The following is a 17,448-nucleotide window of genomic DNA, read 5'->3' as shown; positions in this document are numbered from 1 at the left end:
GTGTTTAATCAAAAAATAAAATTTCTCTCTCTCATTTCTCGCTCTTAGTTTCACTCTCCGTCTCTTTCTCATCTCTCTCTTCGTTACGACTCAACCTTATTACCGTCGATCGCCGCCCACTATCAAAGTTGTGCTACAACAACTGCAACATGTCATAGCCTTGTCACTTTTGCAAGTCCTATTGTCAACACTGGACTCACGATGGCCCTTGCAAAATGTCCTAGTCGCGCGGTAGTACCCAGAAATAAGCCTCCTCCCACAAAAGAGCCCGCACCATCTCCATTGTCGTTGTTGAAATCTTTACCATGAGCAGCTTGGTTTCTCACATAATGACTCAAGCCCACGATTTGATTGAAGAGAAACCAATTTTCGTGGGTATAAATTCGGGGTCATTTAGTAAGCTTGAATGATTTGATTCTTCTAGAGACAGAGAAAAGGGGTTCTTGGTTAACTGGGCATGGCTGGTAGGATTTTACCTTTGAATGTAAATGAGATCAGCTCGTGGAGTGAGAAAATCGCTTGTTAGAGTACAATCTCATGTGAATCAATTTCAAGTTGCAAAATTGAAATGGTCCTTATTGTAGTAAGTTAGGCACATAGATTTTGTGGTGATTTTGTTGTAGTTTTATGATGTTGAGTGTTTGGGTGATCAGTGATCTTGTGACTTGATTTTGATTGTGATGTTGGATGATTTTGTGAATTGGATTTTGAATGAGGTGTTGGGTATTTAGGTGATTTCTAATCTTATGACCTAATGTTGATTGTCATGTTGGGTGATTTTGTGAATTGAATTTAGTGCCTCATCTTGCGGTGGTCTTGCAGCATCGTGTGGTGATTTTTGAGGTGTTTTTGTGGTATTTTCGCAACGGTTCTGTGGTAGTTCTCATGGTGGTCAAATGATTATAGTGTGTATGTCAAATTCTATGTTGATATCTAGTAGTAGTGTCAGAGGTAGTCACATGTTATTATGCATAGGTCACAAATAATTATATACACATCACGGATTAAATAGTCACAGTCACTCAACTAGTCATGATCATATTATATAGGTCATAGATTATGTTTGCATGTCATGGGTCATATGTAATTGTGCATACGTCATAGATAACTATCCATAGGTCACTTATCAAAAACAACTGGCCACAGATCAGATTTGCAATTCACATGTCACAATTTGATGGTGATAGGTCACAGGTCATTATGCATATATCACCGATAAAATGGAATTGGTCACATGTCATATTGTATAAGTCACATATCAATGTCAACATGGCATATATCAAATAGAATTAGGTCATTATGCATATATCACCGATAAAATGGAATTGGTCACAAGTCATATTGTATAAATCACATATCAATGTCAACATGGCATATATCAAATAGAATTGGTCACAGATCATTGATTTATATCCAGAGGTCACATGTTATAGTTCATAGGTCACAAGTTACAATTCACAAGTCTCATGTCAACGTTCAAAGGTCAGATATCAGTGCCAGACTTTCACAGGCCATTTTGCATAGGTAACAAATCAATGTTTACAGGCTACAAATCAAAGAGAATTGGTCGCAGGCCATTAAATCAATATCACAAATAATATATCAATGTCCAAATATCACAAATCCAAGAGAACTTGTCAAATGCTATTGGATCAACATCACAAGTAACAATTTATATGTATTTTATTCCATGTAGCAAAAAATTTACAAATTAACCCTGAATCTGATGATAAATCCAACAACGAAATCAAATTTACACTATCGATGCCAATCGATTGTCCAAATTGAAGTTTAATTAGATAATTCGTCAATTCTTGTTGATATTTGGTTAAATTAAAAATCCAAACAAGTTATTGTACTCATGGATCTCAAACCTAGGTGGATGCCAATCATTGTGAGAGGGTGTGGCAGGGAAAGGATGTCGAAAACTATGAGAAGAGATGACGGTGGGTGGATGTCAGTGATTGTGAAAGGGGATGGTGGCAGGTGGATACCGATGTTATATATATATATATATATATATATATTTTAAAAGTGCTCATTTCATTGTTTAAAAGCTATAGAGAAAATTGAATTTGAATCAACCATGATTGGTATTAAAAAGACTTCCATACTTACTAAAAAAAAAAAATTATATTTAAGGAATTTGTAACAATTTGTTGTCTAGGGCATAAATCTCAGGGCCGACCTTGTCGTCAAAAGAGGCATTTGGGAATGGTTTTGGAAAATTATTACTTAATATTGTGCGAATATCTTTTCATTAGGGAAAAAAATTGATGTTGGACGACTTTTGGAGAAAAGAAATGAAAAATGGGCCAAAAGGATGTAAATTATACATAAACTAGAAGAGGGGAACCAAAGTAGCATGAATTGAAAGATAATGGAGCTCAGTTGCAATGTAAAAGGACTAGAATAAGACGTTGAGAACGAGGACCAAAATGTAAATGGACATAAAGTTAAACCTTGCAATCGCAAGACAATAATTGCATTTAGTTCTTTATTTTTTTTATTTAAATTGAAGGGTATATTAGTCATTTTATAACTTTTTATTGAGAAAAATGATGAAAATGATGTTTTGTGCAAGAAAAGGTAAAGGTAGGGATGAAATGAGCCAAAAAACGAAAGGTAGGGATGTTTTCCACAAAAATCATGAAAAGTAGGGATGTTTTGTGCTAATTACCCTTATAATACAAGTTAAGATGCTGAAAAAATAAAATATTATATTTAAACCACATGAAAATACATGTAAAACTAATTTCTATATTAAAGAAAGTGCCTGACATCTAATATTGTTTGGCAAAGAAAAAAATTGAGAACTACAAATTTTACTCCCCAATTTTTTTTTTTTTTCTAGTTATAGTTAAACGTGAATTGCACATTATATTGAAATGCTTTATAGGTACTAAAAAAATAATATTTATAGATTTGAAAATATAAAAAAATAGTTAATATGAATTGTACAAGTGAAATAAACTTTTGATTCAAATGAAATAAAAATCAATTTGTGAAAATAATTTAAATAGTTGAGGAAGTCAATTAGAACAATTCCTCCATCGACCCTTTTGAACAAAATTAAACATCCAAGAATACCATAACTTACATCCAAGAATACCATAACTTACTCATCTTCACTTATATGTATTGAATATATCAATTAGATTTATTTATTATATATAAGCATTATGCCCTATTTATTCTTCGTACCTTAACATTCATTGAATAAATGAATCGTCCGAAAACTCTCAAAATATCTATCTTTTGTTTCAAAAAAAATTAATTAATTTAATTTATTGTCCAATCAAGTGGAATGAATCTGTCAAATGTGCATTGATCATAAATCATAATTATATAATACATATTAAAAAACGAAAATGTAATGAATTTGTCAAATGCATATTAATCAATAGACCTGCATCTCAACATTCATTAAACAATCAATTGAAAGAAAACTCTCTAAATATCATGAATTTAATTTATTGTACAATCAAGAGAGATGAATATGTCAAATGTACATCGATCACTCCCTAATGGTCATTAATTCGAGTCCTCTCAGGACCATGTGAGTACCTGACTGTAAACTTCAGGATCTCGTGAGATTAACCAAGGTACGCGTAAACTGTCCCAAACATCCACGGTCATTAAAAATAACAATAACAAATAAATAAATTGACTATAACTAAATAGTTGACAAAATAATTCATAACAATATTGTTCAAATGGATAAATAAATTAAATACACCTTGAGAAACAAAAAGTAGAGTAGTATTGAACCATTTGAATTACAATAAGGATAAAATCGTCCAAAAGATAAATCTCGTTGACGTCTATTATATTATGGATTAGCATACTTTTCTTCCACGAGCTATTCGAAAGTTCAATTACTGGAACTCAATCCCCTTTATGGCCACGAGAATATTTTCAAACGGTAGAAATCAGCAATAAAAATAAAAGAAATAGATTGCAAAACTATAATTCTTGCTCTGGTAATAACAATTTGAGAAACCAGTACTAAGATTCGAAGTAACAAATTTGTAGAAGACATCATACTACAAGCCTCAGGACTTCCACACAAGTTCCAACATCTAAAAGCTAATATGCAAAATATATGGAAACTTGGCAAATGAATGTCTAGGACAAGTTCTAACTTGGGGGTGCTCCACCAAAGCTGCCAGATCCACGCCCAAAGCCAGGTCTTCCACCAGAACCCTGAATGTCAAATTGAACAAGTCAAGTTTTCATATGATGAAAGACAAGACATAGAATAACAAAATACTACCACTTAGGGAGAATTAAAGAACCCGCTCTGTTATTGATTTTCGAAAGTTATATTCTAAAAGCATTATGTAGTTTAGCAAGTCCAATATATTGGCTTGCTCTAGAAGTGTTTGAAAGAGAGATTTTAAGGGGGAAAGCAACCAAAATCCTCAGCCTCTACTCCTCCACAAGCAAAATCCAAAAACAAAAGAAGTGGGTTGATTTTAAGCATGGTAACAGAGAGTATCAGTTTCTAGCATAATGTATGTTACTTATTTCAGCTAACAAGAAAAATAAGAATCCATACTTAAAACATAAATCAGTTGCATGTTAATTAAGCAAACAGAAAAAAAAAAAAAAATTTATGATTGATGCAAATGTAACTGTCAACCATTGACATTGTAACATGTAGAGAGAGATATATTAATCAAATTTTACGTTTGAATATAAGACAAGTTGCTTTCTTTGAGAAATAATCAGATTAATTATTTCAACATCTCGAATGTGCCACACATGAAAGTTTGCACGACTCGCACCGTAATAGAATGAAATCGGATCAATAAACAATGGCGGAAAAAGGAACTTGTGACATTTGATTCTTTGATGTTTACTGTCTAATGTGGTCAGCAATGAAAGAGTATTAGTAGTCATGGAAATGGTATGAGTAATTCTATCAATCACAATTGCTGATGTAGGTGGCAATTAAGTGATATTAATTGATATATCATCTTATGCGACCCATATCTCTGTATTTAAATAACGTATCAATTAACTCCACTTAATTGCCACCTAGACAGCTGGGCATCAGAATTTGTGATAGATAGCAATATTCAGGGTATAAATATAGTTTAAAAATTTCCTAGTGACAAGTGTCTCACATTTGGCTGGTGAAATGCATAATGAATGCAAGTCACAAACAAGATCGAGGTTAAAAATTATATAAATACTTCCATTTGCAGAGGACTGACATTGTAACATGCAGAGAGAAGATAAATTAATCAAATTTTATGTCTTAATATAATACAAGTTGCTGTCTTTGAGAAATAATCAGATTAGTTATTTCAACATCTCAAATGTGCCATTCATGAATGTTTACATGGTAGCACCCTAATAGAATGCAAATCAGATCAATAAACAATGTTGGAAAAAGGAACTTGCAACTTCTTTGATGTTCACAATTTAATGTGATAAGCAAAAAAAGAGTGTAGTCAACATGGAAAATGGTGTAAGAGTAATTTTATAAATCACAACTGCTGATTTAGGTGGCAATTAAGTGACATTAACTGATATGTCATCTTAAATAAGACTCATATCCCTACATTTAAGATGACGTATCAATTAATTTCACTTATTGTCACCTAGACGGCTGAGCATCAGTAGTTATGATAGGTGGCAATATTCAAGGTATAAACATACTTTAAAAATTTCATATGACAAGTGTCTCACATATGGTTTGTGAAATGCCAGCATGAATGCATGTCACAAATAAGATCAAGGTTAAAAATTATGGAAATATTTCAATTTGCAAAGGCCCTAAATATCGTTGGCACATGAATAAACAAATGTGCTCACAATTACATAAGCCTTAATTCACTTAAGATCCTTTCCCTTTTATTATAATTAGGACGGACAAAAATGTCAAACAATATCCATAAAAATAGAGAAGGCAGTAAATAATCAACAATCAAACAAGATGTAGCATAAAAGAAAATCTAAATTACCCTGAAAGCAGGCTGGTAGTCAGCCGGAGCTCCACCCTTCTCGCCGCCAAATTCACCAGGTGGTCCTCTTGGGCCACCCCTGTACCCATCCCTATCTCCAAACCTTGGCCTGTCACCCTCGAATCTTGGTGGTCCACTATAATAACAATCCCAATATAACACATGATATTACTACACATGCATAAGATAATTGGAACTTGTATATCAATCAAAATAGATTCCTTAATACCTCAACGTGTATTGAACCATAGAAAAATCAAATATCAATTATACAACAAATTAAATAAATATTTGTGGGTAGTTAAACATCCTTGTAACTATGATCAATTACCAAGATAATCTAAAAAAAGAGAGTAATAAACACATACAACAGCATACAATTAATGTTAATAAATGAAAATTAACAATTAATTTACCGTGGGCGGTCGCCTGGTGGGCCTCCCATGGGTCGACCTAGGGGCTTAGCAGACTTCTTGAGAGTAGCTGGGACGATCTCAGAAGGAAGGTTGAGGTAGGTCCGGAGGAACTCGATGCCGTCATTGGTCAAATACCAGTAGTAATGCATCCAGGCAAAGGTCTCCCGCACGTATTCCTTGGACTTAAAGCTCTGCATCAGCTTAATCACCTGCAAGTTAGGTACATCGATTTCCGGATGCTTGGCCAGGTTGAAATCCTTCTTCGCATAGCATACACCCTCTGTCAAAGTTTACACCCAACATCAGAGATCAATAAAAATGTAAAATATGCGCATCTGTGTTCATTAAAGAGCGGGAATTTGATGTGACCTTGGAAGAGGTATTTCGAGATCTCTCTCCTGTTCTTCTCTGGGATAATCTAGCATAAAATTGTTATCAGTCCATGATTTATCCTAATTACCAACAGAAACATAAAAATAAAACGAAAAACAGATATATGTACAGAAAAAAAGACAGAGAGATTAATGACACCATCGCTGCAGAATGATCGATCGTTCAGCGGGGTAGAATTGGGAAGACGATTAGGGCTCTGGCTGATGATGCAGCAGCAGTTGGGAAATCGTACAAACCCTAATAAGAGGCGGGTTTTATAATATCTGCTTCGTAGGGACACATTGGGCTGACATATTAACGTTCTGAGTCTTGATCAATGTCTCATATGGATCATTTGTCTTACGCGGCTTAGGCCCAAGCTGGCTTGTGCTCAACTATCGCCCTGTTTTAAGCCTTATTATTTTCTCGTTAAAATAAAAAATATGAACATTATCTTTTACATTAAATCACAATATTTGATTTTTTATTTTTTGTGTGAGGTCCATAACGATTATATTTTTTATTCTCATTTTTACACTAATATGGCTCAAACGGGAGCTATATTATGCGGAGAAAATTAGAAGAAATAATGATTTTAAAATTTCATTATCTGTTGTAAATAGTAAATTTATTAATAAATGATAATTGTACCACTACAATCCTATAAATTATTACCTTTGTATTCCTAATTCTTCCTTATAAATATAGGGTTTTGATTTTTAATAAAATACAAACAAATTTATTGATTTTTATTCTTTCTCTTTTTCTCTCTTTTTATAATATGTTATTAGCATGATAGTTTAATTTTTTAAAATTTAGTAAATGTAGTAATTTTTATAAGCATGAATATTTATCACGTATACCAAAATTAATTTGATGACATGTGATTCTTTTTCTACATACGAATGCATCAAAACAAGGCTACTTCTTCTTTTACTTCTTCTATGCTTTCTTTTCTTGTACGCAAACTTATAACGATAATTTCATTATAGCATAGTGATTACATGTCTATATATAAAGTTATTTCACGTGCATGTTTGAAAGATTTTTTTATCTATACATTTTTAGTAATTAATTTTTCTATAAAAATTCATATCATATTTATATGGTAATTAAATATTTTTAAATGTTCTTCTATAAACTTTTAGAATATTGATGTATTACTCTTAAAAAATTAATAATAAAATATAATGTACTATCGAAATAGCACATATACCGAATAATATATATTTCATTGTGTTCCTAAAAGAACACAAATTAAACAACTCAACATTGAGTTGTAATTTTTAAAGAAAACAATTTTCTATATTATTAATATTCAAAAAAATATTAATTTACCGCTCTTAAAGAGCATGAATTATAATTTTCAACATTTTCAAAAGAACATTGACTTATTGCTTTTGAACAAATAATAATTAAAGATAATGTGCTTTCAAAGTAGCACATTTTCAAAAAATATATAATTTTGAATTCATATTTATCTCTAAAGAAAAACATATAACTAATGTCATAAGAACATTGATTAGTTTGATTGCTTGAATGGTATATGATTATAAAAGCTTTAATCGTGTTCTTCGAAATGAAATTATCGAATTATTTATTATATTGAACCGGAAGTTCAATTTGACTTTATTGTTTGACATGACCAATTAGATCATCATTGGATTAATAATAATGTGAAATTAAAAATTCAAATTGATATTCAATGAAGATTTAGAAGATTCTTCAATTCAATCCTACAAGACTTTTCTTCTTTTTCAAGAATTTTCGTTGAATTTTTCATTTTTTTACGAGTTAATCTGCTTTTGGGCCGGGGCTGGGCTCTCCATCCCGCCTCTGATTAAATAGTTGTAAGTTCTAATAATTGTCTCATTTTTCGGAGAATAATGAGAGGATCATGACATCTTGTAAACTGAATTAGTCTCTATCTAGTAAAAAATCCAGTAAGTGGAAAAACTTAGGTATTTTCAAATATTGAAATTAATTATACTATCATATTACGTGTAATTTTATGAATTAATTGTCCACTTACCTGATTATTATGAAGTGTCATTTCACTATAATATTTGAAGAATTATGAAGGTTGTATGTTGATTACATGGGAAATGAAATGTGAGACGTATGTGGTATTAAAATTGATCGGAATCACACCCATGATTGTATTCTTCTAGTGCACTGAAGGGTCTTAACAGCATTCTATACTACAATAAGAGGTCATGACCGTGCACGATAGTGCACTGAGAGGTCTTGATCATGTATATATTCACTGAGAGGCCTTGGCCATTTATCATTCATTAAGAGGGTCTAAGGCCAGTGTTAGGAGTGCTTAGGATGAGGGATAGTCTACGCCCATATGACTGAATTATATATTTTAATCACAAATCTATCACTTGTACTAAACGCCGACTCGAATGCCATAGTAGATACTGGAATGGCTAGTAAATCTTTTGCAACATTCTGTAAAGTCGGATATTTAATTGAATTTGCTTTCTACCATGTCAATAAATCAAAACCATCCATCCTTGGTAATACTAGCTTGTTTAGAAAAATATCGAACTCTGTTTTTACAAAATCAGCAGTAATAGAACGACTAACAAATAACAAATTTCTAGAGGTGATGACGACTTGGACCGTGGAGGCAGTGGAGCCGTGTGTGAGTTTGTAGTTTGTGGAGAGTAGGGTTTGCATTTATATACTGTCATATTAATGTTATTATATGGGCTAATAGTAAGTGGGCTGACTGGCTGAGTCAGGTAGATGTAATGGGGGGATTTTGCTTTGGGTTGGATAGAAAAGTAATGTAAAGCCCAATAATCAATTCAATTGTGTGTGCATGTGTGTGTGTGTGTGTGTTTTTTTTTTGTTCGACAGCGTAAATATCATACCCACACTGCCACTAACCGATTCATTAAAATCTAAATTATATCCGCCCCATTGCACTATCGGTTTGATATTTTTTCCCCCATTCGGTTTGATTAACCATGGTTCTTGATTTTGACGGTTCAAATTGTCATCCCTAGTTACTTTGTTAAAGTTCTCAGTAAAAAGTTTCTAACCCTTTTTGCTCAAGTGTGTTCCATTTCTGTTACTTGCCCTCACTTGTTCTACAGCTACATCAACCCAAATCTTATGTGTTCATGCATCCCAAATTGTTTTGATTTTCCCTTTATCCCCTCAGTTGCCATCTACATTTAAAAATGTTGTTATATCCAAATGCAACACAGGCAGGTACAGGCTCTGGGGAGCCACAATGATTGAGGCTATAGTCATTGATTAAGAAAGCCCCAGTTTGTAAATTTGAATTGGTTAAAAAGCGTTGCATCATACTTTGATATCGTGGAGCAATTTTAGATGCAATAACTAGTTAACCAACCATAGTTTACAGCAAAAACTGAATTGCAAGGAAGGATAAGAAACTGTGCAAGCCTCACAAACAAACATTTTCCTACTTCTTCCACAATATCTTACTTCATATCAGTCTAAACCTATTGCAAATTTTAAAAAATTAGAAGGCACACTCAAAATAAAAAACTGAAGGCACATTTAAAAACCCAGATAAATACAAAGGCACATTCAAACAGAAGACAGATAGATTTTCAAACCCATCTTCGAAACCGAAGGCACATTCAAAAACCCAGATAAATACGCATTAAACCCATCATTTCTTGAATAAAACCCAGAAAAGAAAAATAAAAAAGCGAATGATACGAATCTATTGTAGTTAACCCATGTGTTGTAGATAAATAACGTTGTTGCAAAATAAAATAATAAAAAATTGAAGTTAAACTGCAAAATCTTACCAAGAGAAGAGAGGAATTCCTGCAAACACAAGCTGAAGAAAGGGATTAGAGGAGGAGAAATTAAGAGAATTGAAAATGTCGTGATTTCTTAGGACACGATTGAAATTTCATTTTGTTCTATACAGATGTAAGGGTAATATTGGAATTTTAAATTTTCATTAAAGTAAAAAACTAACTTCTTGTCTTTTTGTGGAAGAGTTTTTAGAGTAACTTGAAGAAATTGTTTTATAAAATTAGCCAAATGGGTCCAAAAACACTTTTGGGCCACAAAAGCTCCTTTCGACTTCTGAAAATGCTATCCCAAACGGGCTTGAAGTATTGAGATGCCAAGCCAAACCCTTGCATGGTTTGGCTCCCTGATTTCATCTGACTTATGCCTCTATAAGTGCAAGGATATTTCGCCAATTCAGATCGGGGGTTGCGCACCATGTCTAATATGCCGGGGAGGGTTGTCCTTTTTATTTTTGCCCTATTTATTGAGATTTAACAACAAATTGACATAGGCCCTGTTTGAGCCCCATTTTTACCTCATTAAAATGAAAAATATGACCGTTATCTATCACATCGAGCCACAATTTTTGAATTTCTATTTCTTGTGTAGGGCCCATAACGACTCTATTTTTCATTCTCATTTTACAAGCAATATGATGATAGGATCTGCACAAAAGGTTTCAAACAAGGAGCTTTTTTGCTATTTCCAATTGGTAGGGGATCTTTCATACAATGTCTAATAGATAGCGAGTTTTCTGCTATTAAGCCAAAAATAATTTTGCGTATAAGCTTAAAATTTTTCCTTACTTTTAATCATACATTTGTAAGAAATTACTATTACAAAACTTATTTTTTAGCCAAAAAAGAGGGCTCAAACAAATCTTTAATGCTTTACTAGAATTTTTTTTTTTTTTGAGCTGTTCTAGAAAAAGACTTAATTTTCATTTTACTCGATCTCGATAGAGTAATATTATTTTTCTATTGTGTTCACTCAGCTAGTTGAAATGACTTGAGCACGATATGTCATATGTTAATGATATGAGTAAGTAATGAGCTTTATTCATGGTTACTATTTGCTCACTGAAAATTAAATGATTATTCAATGCTTATTTGTTCATTAATTTACATAACGCTTATCATAGCTAATTTTTTGCATACAGCTGAATAAATTGTCTATGTAACGGATGAAAAAATGACATTAAAAGATACGACATTAGTGGACGACACGGAGGATAAAAACACATTTTATTAATTAACAATTTTAATTCATTTAACAGACGTTCTTCTGGCTTCTCATTTTTGAAACAAAATACCCTTGGAATCATGAGTTTTATTAAAGGATTTCACTCTTATCCGATATTGAATTTATGAAGTTCTGCATTTCTGGCTTGTATTTGAATTTAAAATTCCACTTGACATGGGAATCAAGGAAGCAGATTACAGGCATAGGAGAGGAAGGTGATTTGGGAATGGAGATTTAAATCGAACTGTTTGAAAATTTGGAGAAGATAGTACAGGCATAGGAGAGGAAGATGATTTGGGAATGGAGATTTAAATCAAACTGTTTGAAAATTTGGAGAAGATAGGTATATCAATTTACACGTTTACTGGTTATTCACAAAATAAAATTTTTAGATGACGTTGATACTTTTCCCACATTCTATATGACGTGTTATCTTTTCATCCGCCATTTGAAATAAAAATTTCAATTGATTCGGATAAACAAATTTTCATAAATCAAAAGTGGGCTCAAAATGTTCCGTGTATATATACTATTACACATAGATTATACTAATTGTACATTCTTAGTGTACAACAATTTCAATATTGTGTGATTTGTAGGAAACTATTCCATTGATTTGAATAAGCTTGATTACATATTATTTTCATCTTCTTCTTTCCACACCTCATCCCAATTTTTTTGAGCCTGTTCAAATCCAAGAAACGAACCTTCTTTCTCTATATCCCAACTTGTAGATAATGTCCCATAAGCAATTCCAAGTGCTGAACTTCCAAAAGTAACAAAACTTGTCAAAAATGGCACCCAATTTGGTACATCCCATAGTTTTTGTTCTTTCAATGCACCCAAAACTTGCAGCAAAGCAAAACCCGTAATCAACGGTACCCCCACATAGAACAAGATTCTTGAAATCATCCTCTCCCAAACCGCATCAGGTATTTTGTCATCGTTGTCTTCGGTTTTCCTGTAACTTTTTCCGCCAGGTTTTTGTTTATCTTTTGGCTGCTCTTGTATATTGGTTGTAGATGATGAGGATGATGATGATGATGTCCCACCAAAGCCCTTTGCTCCGGCTTGCAGCTGCCGCCAATTTTGTGGGTTTTTGCAGTGAAGCTGGTGGAGGAATGGGTTACTCCGCCTCTTCCACCATGGCGTTGATTTTGTAATGTGTAAAGGTGTTTGTTGAAGAATGCTGAGAGTTTTCATGGCTTGTTTCCACAATGTTTAATTTCTGATTGAATCATAAAACTTGTATTGGGATTTAGCAAATATCTTATCCAAATGAATGAATGGCTGAGCCTTGTTACAGTTTGACATATCATTGCTTAAGAAATATTTTGCTGTCACGTTTTTGTCTGTAGCAAGGAAAAATGAAAAATATCTATGAAAGTCACATTGAAAGTGTATATATAATTTACAGGCAAACATGAGAGTTACTTTAGTGCACGAAGTGCTCGTTTCACAACTTGATATGTATAGTACTTAACACTATTAAAGATGAAAAATAATTAAAATCATATCTATTCTTACTGTTCAGTTCTGTTCATTACAATGTATCAGACGTATAGGTATGGCAAACTTAGTATCCAACACGAAATTTGAGAGGTTTCTATACTTCATCTTGTACAGCTAGTGCAAAGTATCGTTATTTCAGTTGGAGATTTGTCACATAGGTATGGCAAACTTAGTATCCAACACGAAATTTGAGAGGTTTCTATACTTCATCTTGTACAGCTAGTGCAAAGTATCGTTATTTCAGTTGGAGATTTGTCACATAGGTATGGCAAACTTAGTATCCAACACGAAATTTGAGAGGTTTCTATACTTCATCTTGTACAGCTAGTGCAAAGTATCGTTATTTCAGTTGGAGATTTGTCATTTATGCATTACTGCCTTGTCTTAACCTCTCATATGATTTTCTCGAGACCTGTCAAGAAGTAGGATGAAGTTATAACAAAATGAAATTCATGGACTGGAAAATACTAAATTTACATAAATAACTTTGTTCTTCCCTCTCTAATAGCTCAAGTTTTTTCCTTTAATCCGCCCGCTTAAGTTTTGTTATGAAATAAGTTCTAATCCCCAATTCTGTGGCAAAAACAAGCAAATAGAAATCAGAAGCACACAGATGTAATGGTTCACGCTCAATATGAGATCTACTGCAGCTTTCACTATGTTGAAGAAAAAGTATGTTGGTTTCTCACGTCTCTCTCTATTTCTCATAGAAAATGCCCCTCAAAATTTGTTATACAAGGAAAGAATGGTAGTGCGATAGCACGATTAGAGTTCACAAGTCCAATAGAATTGACATACCTGGCGAGAAGATGGAGAGCTGCGAACAGTGCCTGCAGATCTGATTGGAGAATTCGAAACTGCCTTCCCAGGAGAAGCGTATAGTACTGGCTTTACAAATGGCGATGGGACAAATGGCGGGATTGGTGAATGGAGTATTGGAGAATGATAGTAAGAGATGGGAGAATCCTCTGGCTCCGGGGTTCTTCGATAAAATTGAGAGAGTGAAGCTGTCCCAGGAGATGAAGATGATAATCTTCTTGGAGGCAGAATGTTGATTCTAATCCTGGAAACAATTTTGAATTTCATTCTGTTAGTTACCGTTGGAGGGGAAAAGAATGCACTATTTGAATTGAAACTAGCACTGACTTGTGAATATCAATGTGCTGATCTGTTTCGTCTAGTATTTCTTCCTGGAGAGAGAAACGAGATCATTACTACATGTTTGGTATACATATTAGACCGTAGTGAGCAGAATATAAAATTCTACATTTCACTCATTCAAGAAATTCTTGGTCACTTTTCACTGATTTCAACTCACTAAAAGCTTTACCTGTAGAAGTTCCTCCATGACATCCTCCATTGTTATGATACCGATCACCTCATCATGTGATAACTTATTTTCATGAGATTCCATTTCATGTTTCAAAACGTTTGCCTCTCCCTTCTCCCTTCTGATCCACGCAAGTGATTGAATTTCGCCATAGCCAGAATGTATAGGGGAGTCATTTCGAAGCTCTTTTGCAGCAAATGGAGGCTTAGATCCTGAAAAATCTCCACAATCTTGTAGAAATGAGGCAAGTATTAAGGGAGGGAGATTTGTGAGATTTTTGTCTGATTATTCTGCGTAATCCTCTCCAGTTCAACGTTACTATACACGTCTTATAAATCGAGATAATCGAGATAGGATTTACCTTTTCCGTCTGCTTGTGTGAGTTCAGGGTTCGACTGGATTCTGATACTCGTAAAATCAGGCCGAACTTTGGGGTCTTTAGACGTTTGTTTGGGATCTTTCTTACACTTCACAACCACAGCCATGTGACTATGACCTTTTTGAAATAGTTTCAGTACATCATAAAGAGGCCAATTTTCATGTACTCTGTAATAATGCAAGTTTATATCCAAAAACAAGAAAATATCAGAACCAATTCATAAAATATGAAAATAATTTTGCATTTAGTTCCTAATATAAGATTTCTATGATTCTATAAGTTGACAAAGAATCTAATCACCTGGGGATTTTCCTAATTATCAAATCTTTAATAGGAGTTTCATCCTCAGGATGACAGAATATCAAGTTTTTTACCTGCACCAGAGAGAAATGCAGTTGTGTTAGCTAACGTTCACGTCGCGTTCAATTTTTATTGAAAGGTAAGACGTGAGAACTCACAAATAGGTACCGACTTGAAATCGGAACATTTTGTATGGAATGGCCACACAAGTGACAATATAAAAGTTTAAGCTGTTAAGTAAGAATGATATCTTGAGGAACAATATCAATAAAAAGAATATAAACCAAGATTTGAATACCAGTATAAGGCCGATAATGTTCGTTGCATTGCCCGTGTAAACCGGTACTCGACTGTGTCCCTGGCTCACTATGGCTCCCATTGTATACCTAATCAAAGAAAATTGTATATCTTTTATTTCTGTGATTTATTGATCAAAACTAACATGAAAATTGTATATTTCATACATGTCCAGTTTAGAATTTATGTCCAGAGAAAAGGTTTTAGATATTGGTGTCATAGCATCTTTAGCAGTTCTTTCTGTCATGTTCAGTGCTCCTGTTATAATAGTAGTTTCATCATCTGTCAGTTCTCCACCTTTCCCTGCCTGAGAAATTAATAATGTTAGGCTATTAAAATTGTAATTTATTGTATAAAGATCAACTTAACTGTCCCATAAGAGAGAACTTGTGGTGGGGGGGGGGTGTGAATCCTGAATAATTGCACCAGAATTACCTTTACTGAATGCAAATCCACTAGCGTTTTCAGTTCTGTTCTTCTAAGAAGTGCAGAACGGCTTTTCCCTAGAAGCCAATCAAGCAACTGCCATATCAAAATGCCCGAACAATTTAAACTTTTAGATGAGATAATTTAAAATGGTTAAAGGAGTACAGAAAGGTCATTAGTAGGTCTCGAAAACACCAGTTTATGAAAATTGTTCACATGTCAAGGCCTAGTCCGGCCTACATTTACGTTACATTTGACATTGCTTGTCTCAATAACTTAATACATATTGAAAGTCGAAATGCATAAAGAGTCTTGATTTAAGGAGGCAGAACTATAGGTATCAAAGTGGATTCAGACGCCTAGTCTTGACCCAGCCTTGAAAAAGCCTGTTTGACACCACTAGCCTAAACTAGAAGAAAAAATTACTTGTGCGCAATTGATCTTGGCCATTACCTTACTAATCGGGTATGCCACTGGGAAGAAAATGAACAAGAGAAACTGAACAAACGAGACAAATTTAGCACCAAAACTCAGTCCATATCTGGAGCAGACAGCTTGTGGGATAACCTGAACCATGTACACATATAACTCAGTAATAAACATAAAACTGAATGCTGTTGTAAGTCGTAACCTTAATTTGACAGAAAAAAGGAATTCAATTATCGTTGCCTACCTCAGCAAAGGCAATTACAAAAGTGACTGAAACCAGGATAGCAGCCCAAAAAGGAAAAATTGTATCCAAGAAAATTGGAAGAGTCTACGAGAAAATTTTGATCAGTCAAAACTGTGAATCCACGAAATTAGCCCCCATGGCAAGTTCGTACTTAACAGTATTAATAAAATAACAAAGCCATAACACTGTCTGCTTTACTGTTCAATCCAATTTCGCATACTAACCTCCAAAGCCAGCGATTTCCCGATGAGAAGGGTGCATAGTAGTAAACACTCATTCTTGACAATAGGCAAAATTTTTTCTGGAAATGATAAAAGAAAAACAAAACATTAATCAGTAGCGTTGGGTTTGTGACCCGAATTCATCTAGGATTTGCATGGTTTGATGTATTGGGGCTTGAAGATGTCTAAATAGTGACCATGGAGGAAAAAAGGGATTGATGACGCTAGACTACCACTAACTGGAAGCTTGAGAGGCGAGACGGAATTTTCGGCAGTGAGCTGAAGGACTATTATTAGGGTTTGACATTTACTCCTATAAATGGTATAAATGGTAGACTCTTCTTTACAAGTTAATTATTACTAGAAGTTAGAATTGTGTAGGAACACATTATTGTTGTAATTTCTCTCTTCATTATAGTTGAATAAAAGCTTCATTTTCTCTGCCAAATTAAATTCTTGTTTTTTGTGTCATTGTCGTGATCAATACTTTATATCTTGTCATATTCCATGTCT

General features: G+C 33.7%; 3 protein-coding genes across 3 annotated transcripts; all 3 read right to left on the bottom strand.

Moving 5' to 3' along the window:
- Window positions 1-3,930: 3,930 nt before the first annotated feature.
- On the bottom strand, window positions 3,931-7,077 carry LOC111396659 (40S ribosomal protein S10-1-like). Its single transcript, XM_023023110.1, has 5 exons — window positions 6,923-7,077; window positions 6,761-6,809; window positions 6,392-6,671; window positions 5,976-6,111; window positions 3,931-4,206 (listed from the first exon to the last, which is right to left on the bottom strand). The coding sequence occupies exons 1-5, from the start codon at window positions 6,923-6,925 to the stop codon at window positions 4,141-4,143; spliced, it is 534 nt and encodes a 177-aa protein (XP_022878878.1). The 5' UTR covers window positions 6,926-7,077; the 3' UTR covers window positions 3,931-4,140.
- A 5,194-nt stretch (window positions 7,078-12,271) lies between these two features.
- Window positions 12,272-13,089, bottom strand: LOC111396637 (uncharacterized protein PAM68-like). Its single transcript, XM_023023068.1, has one exon. It carries the CDS (start codon window positions 12,998-13,000, stop codon window positions 12,428-12,430), a length of 573 nt encoding a protein of 190 aa, XP_022878836.1. The 5' UTR covers window positions 13,001-13,089; the 3' UTR covers window positions 12,272-12,427.
- A 76-nt stretch (window positions 13,090-13,165) lies between these two features.
- On the bottom strand, window positions 13,166-17,242 carry LOC111405627 (DUF21 domain-containing protein At2g14520-like). The gene is made up of 14 exons (XM_023034590.1): window positions 17,176-17,242; window positions 16,939-17,042; window positions 16,715-16,798; window positions 16,495-16,608; window positions 16,051-16,137; window positions 15,783-15,922; window positions 15,617-15,704; window positions 15,477-15,548; window positions 15,319-15,392; window positions 15,001-15,185; window positions 14,640-14,869; window positions 14,456-14,499; window positions 14,108-14,372; window positions 13,166-13,721 (listed from the first exon to the last, which is right to left on the bottom strand). The coding sequence occupies exons 1-14, from the start codon at window positions 17,240-17,242 to the stop codon at window positions 13,674-13,676; spliced, it is 1,602 nt and encodes a 533-aa protein (XP_022890358.1). The 3' UTR covers window positions 13,166-13,673.
- Between the last annotated feature and the right edge of the window lie 206 nt (window positions 17,243-17,448).

Source organism: Olea europaea, chromosome 1 (assembly GCF_002742605.1).
Source record: "Olea europaea var. sylvestris chromosome 1, O_europaea_v1, whole genome shotgun sequence".
Classification (NCBI taxonomy): Eukaryota; Viridiplantae; Streptophyta; class Magnoliopsida; order Lamiales; family Oleaceae; genus Olea; species Olea europaea.
This window is presented reverse-complemented; position numbering and strand designations above follow the sequence as displayed.

Bases quoted from the DNA above. Each gene is read 5' to 3' on its own strand.
- LOC111405627 (XM_023034590.1), bottom strand. From the start codon at position 17,242: ATGTCAAACCCTAATAATAGTCCTTCAGCTCACTGCCGAAAATTCCGT. The intron at 17,043-17,175 runs GTTAGTGGTAGT...CTACTGATTAAT, and splicing joins TCTCGCCTCTCAAGCTTCCA to GTTTTGTTTTTCTTTTATCA. The intron at 15,705-15,782 runs GTATGAAATATA...TTCTTTGATTAG, and splicing joins ATAAATTCTAAACTGGACAT to GTATACAATGGGAGCCATAG.
- LOC111396637 (XM_023023068.1), bottom strand. From the start codon at position 13,000: ATGAAAACTCTCAGCATTCTTCAACAAACACCTTTACACATTACAAAA.
- LOC111396659 (XM_023023110.1), bottom strand. The intron at 6,112-6,391 runs GTAAATTAATTG...TTGTTATTATAG, and splicing joins CCACCAGGCGACCGCCCACG to TGGACCACCAAGATTCGAGG. The intron at 4,207-5,975 runs GTAATTTAGATT...TTTGACATTCAG, and splicing joins ACTACCAGCCTGCTTTCAGG to GGTTCTGGTGGAAGACCTGG.